This window comes from Bactrocera dorsalis, chromosome 1 (genome assembly GCF_023373825.1).
Source record: "Bactrocera dorsalis isolate Fly_Bdor chromosome 1, ASM2337382v1, whole genome shotgun sequence".
Classification (NCBI taxonomy): Eukaryota; Metazoa; Arthropoda; class Insecta; order Diptera; family Tephritidae; genus Bactrocera; species Bactrocera dorsalis.
The window spans coordinates 14,566,581-14,579,066 of NC_064303.1; the positions used below are offsets into that span (position 1 = coordinate 14,566,581).

Sequence of the window (12,486 nt, forward strand, 5' to 3'; positions counted from 1 at the left end):
AATATATTTGTAATATTAGATATTACAAATATTAGAAATATCAATAAACTAAAAAAAAATTATCAAAAATTATGCGTAGTTCATTTTTAAGGCTCACCTTAGTATAAACATAATCAACATATCAAAACCTAAAATTTTAAAATGTTTATTATAAGATTGAGAAGATTAAAGTATTAAAAATTATTTGTTAGATTTTTTAAGGTTCACCCTAGTATAAACATAATCATAAATCAACTTAAGTAATCTTAAAATTTAAATAATTTAAGAATGATCAGTTCAGACGCAAAAAAAAGTTACAAAATAGTATTCGTTAGTTTTTTTAAGGTCCACCCTAATTTAAAAATAACCCTTAATCAATATACCATACATACGGCCAAAATTTAACTACTTCAATGTTAGCAAACTAGTCTCAAAATAATTATTCGTAATTTTTTTTGGACCACCCTAATATAAATATCCTTATAAATCAACTTACTTAAATCTAAAATTAAACAAATTTAAGTTGAACAGTACGAGTATAATATACCCAAAACAAAATATTAAAAATTATTTTTGAGATAATTTAAGGTCCAAATTTAACTAATTTAGAATAAGCAAGTAGAGTATAATCAAAACAAATTAAAAATTATTTTTAAAATAATTTAGGGTTCACCCTAATAAACAGAATAGTCCCAAAAAACATTTTTTTTTTGATATTTTTTTTGTCCACCCTAGTATAGTATACCCAAAACAAAATATTTAAAATATTTTTAATGTAATTTAATTTAAATTTTTTTTTAATTTTAGGTGCACCCTAGTATAAAAATTCTTCTAAATTTAGATTGAGCAGTATAATATATACAAAATAAAATATTAAAAATTTTTTTTTTAAATAATTTAAGGTCCACCCTAGTATTAATATTAATCTAAATCAACTAATTTAAGTTAATACATACAAATAAATACCGTTAAATAATTAATTCTTCTCCTTTTCACTACTCAGGGTGATAATTATCGTCGTGGCGATGGCTTTTCGACAACTCGCAGCGTTAAGAAGGTAGGTTGTGCATTCGTGCTTACCAATGCAATGATGCCATTCATGTAACTTAACTATTGATGTTTCACGGTAACTTTTTTGGTGTAACAAAAAGCGAAAAAAATTTAATTTAATTTTAATTTATTTTGGAATTGATTTGAATGTTTAGTAGGTGAACTTGTACGTACGCTTGCTCACTTTCTCAGTCGTCAATGATTGGTGTATTTTTCAAATGTTTAGCGAAACCTTTAAAAAACTGTACTAAAAACCAAAAAACAAAAAGCAAAAAAATACTGCGTAAACTTTCCTAAGTAGTCTACTAATGTATGTATACATATATGTATGTAAATAGTTATATGTATGTACTAATTTAGATATGCGTATGAATGCTGCTTTGTTTGTCTATATTCTATAACTTAACAATCTTAGCAACTAATACAATCACAATAAGTAAATAGCATCGGCTTTCAATGTTTCATGTATTTATGTAAATATATTGTATGTGTGTACATATATAAATATATATATATATATATATAGTGCTATGACTCTTTATTTGCTTAAAACCTAATCTTAACTGCACGCTTCAACACTGACAATTTGTAGATATTTTCTGTTAATTGTATTAGTTAGAGCATAAATCATGCTGCAATGCAAGTAAATTGCATAAAATTGAGTGATTTCGAATATGGGATTTATGCCGTTATTACATTGTAAATATTTTTGCAAGAACAACATACATATTTATATGTATTTATATAATTCACTTATACATATTCTCTATACAAATCATAAAATCTCCGCAGCGTAAAAACCCGAATGTAAATAAGTTATTTAATATAAATAATAAAAGAAAAATATTTAAATCGGATTGAATCACGTTCCATACTTAATTAAAGAAAAAGGATAAGCAGCTTTCTTATAGTTAGAAGGAGTTTTATGTATATACATATGTATATATAAATGGTGATCCATTTCGAAGCTCCCTACTTTTTTAAAGAAAAAACACAGAAACATAAAATTTAATGGGGAATATTTCGTATCATTTCGAAGAACATCCCTTATTATTTATTTTCTGAAGATTATCTGTTTTATACAATATGTTGGCCGCGACTACGTCTCAGTTGGTCCATCCATTAACTCCTATTTTCGATGATTTGTTCGAACATTCAGACTGGTAACTGGCGATGACAGGTGTGATGGTTCGCTTCAAAGCCTGTATTGAAACGGAATTGCCCGCATAGACTTTCAATTTTACATGTCCCCATAAAGTTAAATTACACGTATATGCTCAATGAAGTGTTATCTCAATAAATAAATTAATTGATGCGATGAGTTTAAAACAGCACCCTCTTATTGAAACCAAATGTCCCCTATATCACAAGCTTCAATTTAGGCAATAAATAGTAGGTTACCATTTACGATTACGTTCTCATCGGCATTATTTTTGAAGAAATATGGACCAATGATACCACCGGCCCACAAATTGAAATTACAGTTCTTTAATCTATTCAGCTTGCTCTTCGTCTCAAATGCGGAAATTTTACTTGTTTAAATACCCATTGAACCAGAAATGGGCCTCATCACTGAACAAAATTTGGTTTGAAAACGTCGGATCTTCTTGAAACTTTTCAAGAGCCCATAGAGCGAAGCGATGTTGCTAAGGAAGGTCAAACGGCTTCAGTTCTTGCACAAGCTTATTTTGTACGTTTTAAAATAAAGATCTCGAGGTAAAATGTGCGAAGTGATTCCATACGTCAGTCCAAGTTGCTGCCAACGTCTCCGAATCAACTCTCCATGATAAAATGACAAACAATACTAAGCAAAAAACATATGACAACTTCACACGACCAAAGCGTGATCTAACAAAAAAATGTTGGTAATCGAAAATTTGTTTACTAACTATAAAATAGCAAGTGATGAAGAAATTCTACACAATATTCTGATAATCTTTCAGAATCTAGGAACAAATATGAATACCAAAATAGACTATCTCCGCAATCATCTGGATAAATATTGGCATATTTTAGGAAATAACTTAACTTGAACAAATATAATCTGTCGGTATTTACTGTGTTTAATAAAATTATATTTTGAATGAGGCGTTTTACCTTGGGGTTTTATACATAGATCCGATGCGAAGCTTATAAGTTAGTAAATTTAAAAGCTTATTTTTACACATCTTAAAAGAAGAGTCAAAAATATTTCCAAAGTTGCAAATCGAAGTTTAGAATTTCTGTGTAAAGCTACCCATACCGCATGGGAACCCATAATCCACTGCTTTTAACACCCTTTGTAAAAGAAATACATTGTACTCAAGTATCAACTCAATATGAAGCTCCCTAAAGGACACTATTTCTATGTATTTATTATATTTTAAAAGCGAAAATTGGATTATCTTTTAAAGACGAAAATTTTATTATTTTTTATAGACGAAAATTTATGTATCAATCAATATTATTAGAGATCAAAAAGTCCGGTATAGTCTTCAAAACCGTTTCCCATTCGGTTTTTATTTTCTTAGTCATGTCAATATGACGTCCCCGCCTTAGCCTTTGAGGTTCGCTGAATAATCAAAAACTCGCACAAAACGAAATCAAGCCAATACGGTGGTTACGAGACGATATGAGTCGACGTTTTCGCAAAATTCGAGAAGAACCATTATCGTCATGAATACATCAAGAGTTGTTCGCTCATATACAATATATGTAACCCTTTCAGCGAAATAACTTCATACGAACAACGCATAACGCGCAAATAATATTCTTTGTTGCCAGTTTGGTCTGTCAGAAGAATTTCTAGTGCATTACACTACTATATTCAAAGAAACCTGTCAACATGACATTGCTTTTTGATCGACTTTTCCTTTTGCTCGATATTCGCTGGATTAGTCGGTGGTTTCAGTGTTATGTGTAAACCCAAGTATTCAATGAGGTTTGACACTCTGGAGAAACATTATTCAAAATTGTATAGGCTGTACCACATGGTCTTTGATTTTTTGAACATGAAGCTATTCGGTAAAGATTAATGGTCATCTTTAACGCGTAATCGGCCCGCTTTGAACTCATTGCACCACATAAAAAAAATTATCTGCCGACCTGATGCCCGACAGTATTAATTGGCAACTTCAGCGTACGTTTTAATCACAGTGATACAAGTTATAGGGGATTTCCTTTTATACATCCACGAAAATGTTTATAAAATACATAAATATATTAAGTATTATGCTCTAAACTAATGATCACTTCACCTCAAAACAGTCTACCTAGTAGGTAGGTTTATATTGTATGTGACAACTCCACTGATTTGATAAAATTGTGTGGAAGGCAAATATTTCGATTTTAGTAGCCAAATTCAATAAATGGAGAAATGACTTAAAACCCATTACCGAAAACAAATTTTTCGTTTTTGAAGGAGAGATTTTCACTTGAAACATGAAAATATTAGTTTTGGTCTAATATCCAAACAAAAACATATTTTTTGTCGCATAGTGAACAGTAGTAATGTTGTAAACAAAAATTACTAAGTTTTGGGATCACGAAGATAAAGGATAACTTTTGTAATTACTTTTATAGTATTCTTGAGAAACATAACCTTAATATTTTAAGTTTCGAAAACATTGTTTTGTACTAATTCATAAAAAAAATTAGTAGTTTTAAATACATTATCAACAAACAAAACATTGCTTAGTTATGTACATAATTATATAACATAGATTACCATAAAATGAAATATTCTAAAACAATCACCAATCTACATACATTAGAACATATATTCATACTAAAGTATATATGTAATTTAACCAAAAGTTTTATAAATAACTAATAATCATAGCTATATATTTAATTGTATATAATCATTTTTAAGGTTTTGGTAATTTTAAGTAATTATATATTTACTCGTAAAATATATATAATTCTCATAACATTCATTGCAAGGGGGTGGCCATATTATATATACATACATAATCTACTGTACAGTCTACATAGCTCCTCATACCATTTACCTCATAAACATCCATCTGTTGTTTTTTTTTTTTAATAATAATAATCACAATATTTAACTATGTATATTCAACTGGTTGCGATAAAATACACCAATCATGTGACTTTCGGCTTAAATTTCACCATTGGGCTGCCATATTTATCTGCTGTACGTTGAAAATGAAAAATTTATTATTCGACTTTGTAGTTAAATTGTAATTCAAATATGTTGCAGTTTTGAGTTAATTCTCTCACGCTCTTGCCACTCTTCTTCTACATATAATGCTCTATACTTTTCTCTATTATCTCTTTCTTCTAATCATAACTATGCATTTTTTGGCGAACAATAATTTATACTTTTTGACAAAAAAACACGCAAAATTAACACCGTACAAAAACATCATTACAAAAACAAAACAAAATTCTATCTATCTTTTCTCTCTTCTTCCCTTTTCTCCATTAGGTTTACCTTTGAGACGGGAATGGGGCGGCTGATACCAGTCAGGGACTAATTACCCAAAATATGGTAAATACTCTTATTTAAGCACCACTTTGCTACTCTTAAGGTGTGTTCAAACGACAAATGCAATTTTAGGGCCAAGGCAAGGAAAGGAAAGCATTTTAGTTTAATTTGCATTAAACTGGAATGTATGAAGGGAATATAGTTATAGAAATTCATAGATATTGAAATGCAGATTTTACCCTTCTCTTTGTAAGTTGATTTGTTTTCTTTTTTTGTAGTATTGAAAAATTTGCTTTGTCCATTTTCTTTTTCCGTTATTTATTATTTAAGTTTCATTAAAATATGTTTCTTTATAGAATAGCATAATTACTACGATAAGTACAAAATATTTTTGATTAAAAACAAAATAAATACTATTTGTAAAAAAAAAATTTTAAAAAATTAAAAATAAAAATAAATAAATAATAAAATATAATTTATTATAAAAGAATATTTACACTAAAAAAACTATTATTAAAAAATAGAGTAAATAGAAAAATAAAATAAAAAAATTTAAAAAATATTATAAAAAATAATTAAAAAATCAAATTTAAAGTTAAGAAAAAATTTATATTTACAATATAATGGATTATAAAAAAAATAATAATATATAACATTTTAACACAAAAATTAAATAAGAATTCTTTTTAAATAATTTTTTGCATAAAGAGTATAAAAAGTTAAAACCTTATGAAAGGCACATGTTAAGGCACTAAGGCATTAAAAAAACTAAATAAAAAATATTTGAAACACAAAATTCAAATGAATTAAATTTTTATACGAAAAATATAGTTGGAATATTTAAAAATTAATTTTTTTTACGCAAAAATTTTTTTTTAAGTTTCAACGAACACATTTAAAAAAAAATTAAAAATTTGTAACTCAAAACATTTCAGTAAATAAATTTAAAATATTTTTAATAAATGTTAAAAAAGAGTTACAGAAAAAATTATTAAAAAGAACTTATTATAAAAAATAAATTTAAATATCTTGGACATTAATTAAAAGCAAAATTTAATAAAATTAAAATAAAATTTAAAAACATTTGATAAAGTTTTATCAATAAAAAATTCCAATAAATATAAATGCATATCTTAATTTTATTTAGCTACAATATTTAAAATATATACTATTATTATTTTTTTAATTTAATAAAAAAAGGTAAAAAAATTCTAAAAAATTTATAAATTGAAAATTATACAAAAATAAATAATCAAATTAATTAAAAAATAAATCTTAAATATTATGATTTATTTTGGTATTTAAAAAAATTATTCCGTTACTATTAATTTATTGAAATTTTAAATAAATAAATTCTAAAATTTTTTATAAATACAAAACTTATATAAAAATTAAAAAAAAAAAACATTTTATTTAAAAAAATCATAAAATTAGAAAATTATTATTTTCGGAGTTAAAAAAAATAGTTACATTTATAGAAAACTAAACTCTTGAAATGGTTTAGGAGTACTAAAAAAAAACTTTAAAACAATAACTTGAAAAATAATAATAATTAAATAAAATTTAAGTAAAAAATTTTAGTAAATTTATTATTTAAAAAAATTAATCAAATTTTAAAAAACTTTTGGAGTTCAAAAAAAAAAAATTGGTTAAGTTTTAAATAAATCAACTGTTGAAATAGTATAGGGGCAATTTTATTTAAATAAATATTATGAAAAATTATTATTTTATTTAAAATATTATAAAATTATATTAAAAATTGTCGGAGCTGCAAGAAAAATTTATCGCATTTATGGTAAAACCAACTATTGCACAAGAGCACTCCACAAATAATGTCTAAGAAATTAGAAAGTCGAATTTTAAGAAAAAAATATTTATAAAAAATAATTAAAATTTCAGCAAACGTTATTCTGACACTTTTAATTAGGCTTAGACACAAATATGCGTGTATTTACTGAACAAAAGGACTCTTCAATTTAATTTTGCTTTTCAATAATTTTTTGAAAAGAAAAATTTTTGTTTTTTAGCAAAATAAAAAAAAAAATTAAAAAAAATATTTCTGGAATATAAAAAACATATATTTTTCCTTTTTGATAATATCAGAAAAAATAGATTTTAAAGTTTTATAAACTCAAAACTATTTTTAGATTATGAAACAGAAAACTATGTATAAAAATATTTTTATTACTAAATCTACACAAAATATCTAAAGTCGCGGTACAATCCTTATCTATTTATCTTATTTCAGTTATTAAACTGTTTCTTGTTTGCAATAAAAATCAGCAGATTTAATATAAAAAAATTAAAAAAAAATAAAAACAAAAATGTAAATTATTTTTTTATATTATATTTTAATATTATTATACAATTTTATAATTTGTATTTTTGTTTTTACTTTTATATTTTTAAAAATTGCCTGCATATTTCTCTTTATCCCTTCCCTTTATTTTTAATCAATTTTTAAGGAAATTTTTATATAATATATAAATAATTATTAATAAAAAATAAATATAATTTTTTAATAAAAATTAACAACCTCTGAGTAACTTACAACGCGAAGGGTAAAATTTTATTATAATTAATAAGTTAAAATAGCATATTATCGAATATTATTTAGCATCAATAGTTTATGAAGCATTTTAAACTTGCTTTTTCTAAAAAAAAAATTAATAATAACAAATATTAAGGAATATGTACATATAAGCAACTTTCGTTACAAATTTTTCCGCATATTAGTCAGTTTCATTCATACTCTCGTTTAAACATTTCTGCTTTGCCAAATCAAACTTATTATTATTGCGTAACAAAACAAAAAAAAATATTGCATCATACCAAAAATGCATAAACTTTGCTGCCGCATACGAACAGCGCACTCATCTTCATACATTTTGTCCACACACAAAATATATAAAAATAAATCAATAATTTTTTTTGCATTGCCACCACACTTTTAATACAATTTTCTTTGCTCACTAACGAACGAATGCCATTGTCACATATCTTTTCATAAATAAATCAAAAATAAAATTTCTTTAATAAAACTAGCGGAATGCAATTTAGTTTATGCAAAGTTAATCAAAACAAATATATCTATATACTCAAAGCAAACTAAACAATAGCCAATCAAAATAGCAAAAGCAAAAACAAAAAAAAAACAGTTTTTATGCAGAAAAATATGGTACTCAAAACTATAACTGAAACACACACATAAATAAATATGTATTTACCAACACGAACGCATTGTGGCGATTACCAATCGGTCAATTGGATTAGTCAGCCAACCCAACCGCTCACACGCCCCGAACTCTCAGCAATATGAACCACAATGTACCGCCTACTAGCTCACTATTACAATATTTAGTACGTATTGTTGTTTGTTTGTTGTTGTTGTTCATGGATATGCTTATTGATTACCAGAATACATACTATACATCTATCTTCTATACTTCACAGTAGTGCAAATGCATATAATTAGAAAGCAAATAACTGTGCATTGGGAAAGTTATACAGCCACCTACCATATGTACATACATACAAACACATGTGCATATCATATCATATATGTTTGTATGTATGCGTGTATGGCTGCATAGGTATGTAATGTATGCCTTATGATCGATTTAAACCCAAACCTTATATTCGTTTCAAACTAATTTCGAAAAAATTAAATTTTTCCAAACCTGATATTGGCTTCAAACTAATTTCGATAAAAATTAATTTCGAAATTTAATAAAAGCGCAAAAGACAAAGAAAAACTCTAAAATTCAGTTTCATTCAATGAATTGGCTTTGGCTTCCTTTCCTACACCTAACCGCTTATTAAGTCATATCCCTTTTGGAGCGTATAATTACATACATATGTACGTGTTCTCAATTGTAGTTGTGTTTTTTTGTTAATAGTGAATGTTTTTTTTCGAACATTTTACCAAATTATAGTTGATCATTTACAGAAGTTTAACTTCAAAAGCAGAAACTAATAAACATAGTATTGAAATCAATACCAATATATATATCAGATAAATTCTAAATTGTATAGTGACCATTGGTTTCATAGAGAAAAAATGTTTACTAATGAAAAATTCGAACACATGCATGTCACACCACGATTAGGCATATCAATAATAATATACATATATTAAACCAGTTAACTTCGACTGTGCCGAAGCCTAATACCCTTCCTTATTGCATAAAAATTAATAAAATTTGATTTGATTTGGGTCGGTTAGTTTGTGTAGCAGCCAATGTTATACTGGTCCAATCTTAACTACTTGTTACAAAGTACTTGCAGCATTGCCTTGGAAAATAATCCAGTCCAAGCTTGATATCTTGTCAAATAGGAAAGTATACCTGAATTTAATTTTTAATAATATTTTTAATAATAATTGCAAGTACTATTGTGATTAAATTAAAAAGTAAATTTTTAATTTATACTTCGCGTGTTTTTCGAATAGCCAAATTTAATTAGTATTTGAGATATACAAGTACGTCGTTTTGTGAGGTTCTAAAAGTGAATTCTTCGATTTTTACTATGTTTGAATTTATTGAACAAAGAAGTGCGCTAACGCACTATCTCCTTCTGCATTGGTTATTCATTATCATTTTGCTACATTTTCAACTAATATCGTGTCGCAACCAGCGCATTCGCCTGATTTACCTTCGTCTAACTTCTGGCTATTCAGCAAATTCACATGACCACTCCGAGCACACGGTTTTGACTCAATTGAGGACATAAAAGCTAAATCGAAGAAGGCTCTGATGGCCATTAAGGCGGAGGATTTTTCCAAGTGCTATGATGACTGGAAAATTCGTTGGCAGAAGTGTGTTGCCGTGGAAGGAGATTACTTTGACGGAAATGAAATGGAAAAAATTCACCTTTCAATTTGATCACAGTGGTATATGATATAGAGAACCGTTCTTGAAAATTTCTTAGAATTTTGTAGCATTGTCTTCAACAATATTTTATGCCCGACTTCATGAAAACATCTTATCAAATAAAAGGGGTTTTCCATACAACGACTTCATTTGGATCGGTCAGTTTGTATAGCGGTCATACGCTATAATGGTCCAATAATCCGATAGGTGTGCAGGAAAAAATGACGCTATGTAAGATTTCAGATCAATATTTCAAAAGCTGAAGAAATATTTTGCGTATATACAGACTGATACAATGGTAGTAATAGATAATAAACAAAAAGTGGTGGCTAGCGTTCAGTTGCCTAGATACCCTATCTAGTAGCGATTCGTAATGTTTAGATTATATAATTTAAATCTTTTCTGTATTCATAAAGGTTTTACAAAAAATCAAAAATTAATTGATTTTCTTTTAAAAATAGGCTCTTTTTGAGTCAATAGCCTGCCAACACTTAGTCCAATGTTTCATACTTTTTTATAAGCCCTGGTTAAGATGGCCTTCAGTGCCTTCAGAAAACTCTACTTTTTTCGTTTCCAACTCATTTTTGTAGAGCATTCGCTAGATTCTTTGATAGTTCGGAACAGTTTTTAGCATTCGCTAAATTCTTTGATAGTTCGGAACAGTTTCGACGTCTCATACACAAATCCATATCTCGTCACTTAAATTATGGGTTTATTGAATGTTCTTCGAGCATACTTTTTCACCATAGTCTTTGCAAAAGATTCATTTTAGTATGAGTCTAGCACTGACAGGTTTCTTACTCAAAACCAATTACTAAAATGTGTTGTTTCGATCCATAAGAGATGTTGAGATCGATTGCTACTTCACTGATATCAAAAGTGTGTACCATTTTGATTGGCGCGCTTAGTATAAATGGACTGGTCCGGATCATATTTGATCAGATATATGTATAAGTCAAGTAGTGTCTATAGAAACAAAATATCAAAAGATTGGCTCGGAACGTACCAGTTCCTGTATTCACTAAAAAATCTCATACTAGCAAACTTAAATGTTTCTCAATTTTCAACTAGCTCTAAAAGTATCCATTTTTCTAGGAAACATGAGCCGACCAGCCTATGACACATTTAGTGTCATAGTCATGTGAACGAAAAGCTTAATTACATTGTAAAAAAAGCACCCGAAAATTGTAAATAAAACGATATTTTTTGTCCTCGAAACACTTTTTGGCTCCTTCAGAGAATTTTTTTTATATCTTCGATCGATTGAAAACGTGTTCCATTCCGATGATTGTTGAACTTGTTGGATGTCAAACTCACAAACTCATGTCTCATCGACAGTATAATCATCTCCATGAATGTGAGATCGGATTTCGCAAGATCAAGCTTGTCCAAAGAGACCTTTTTACGGTACTCTTTTTGAAAAAAATTCAGCTTTATCGGGACAAGTCAAGCAAGAACGCGTTTCATACCCAAAATATCCACCAAAATCATTCGAACGGACTCGCGAGAGATGTCGAACTCTCTAGTCATCTCTCTACCACTTACCTGACGATTTTCAAGCACCATATCCTTCAGTTTTTGAATATTTTCATAAGTTGAAGAGGTCGTTAGACGTCCAGAACGAGGCATGTCTTCAACGATCTCTTTGATCGCTTTGGTCTTTGAAGGCTTTGTACCACTCGTAGGCTTGTGGTTTAGATAAAACTGAATCATTGTAAGCCTTCTCCAATATTCGCAACGATTTCGCTTACGGAATTTGATTAGAAATACAATATTTAAGGCAAGTCCCTTGTTCGATATTTTTATCCCTTGTATAAATCGCAGCACACTACTGAGATGTGCCGACTCAAGCAGCTGCTATGAACAAACTGGCTGAAAAAACGCGTTCATATTTGGCATAATAATTAAGGATAGTCCTACCAACTTAATAAAATTATTTTGTTTTTAAATCATTTACCCGGAAGTTTTAAATACAATTTCCGGGTTATTTTTTGTCACAATGTATATGAGAATATTTTCTTACAAGTAAACGGATTATATATAATTACTTGATCAATTATCCAATAGAAAACTTCAAGCACGGAAAATTTTAAAATGAACTCCAATCCAACAACAGTCAAATGCTCAATTCTAGCTTTAAGTACATTAAAAATG

The 12,486-nt window shown here is 27.7% G+C and overlaps 1 protein-coding gene across 12 annotated transcripts in view; it reads left to right on the forward strand.

The window, feature by feature from the left end:
- Positions 1-12,486, forward strand: part of LOC105228487 (semaphorin-1A) — a 481,986-nt gene that overhangs the window by 463,965 nt on the left and 5,535 nt on the right. For 11 of the 12 annotated variants that reach the window (XM_049455921.1, XM_049455900.1, XM_049455926.1 and 8 more), the window contains 2 exons: positions 983-1,036; positions 5,462-5,524. In XM_049455921.1, coding sequence (XP_049311878.1) covers positions 983-1,036; positions 5,462-5,473 — 66 coding nt within the window. In that variant the 3' untranslated portion in view covers positions 5,474-5,524. The remainder of the gene's footprint in view (positions 1-982; positions 1,037-5,461; positions 5,525-12,486) is intronic. The other variant, XM_049455929.1, reaches the window with a different exon arrangement.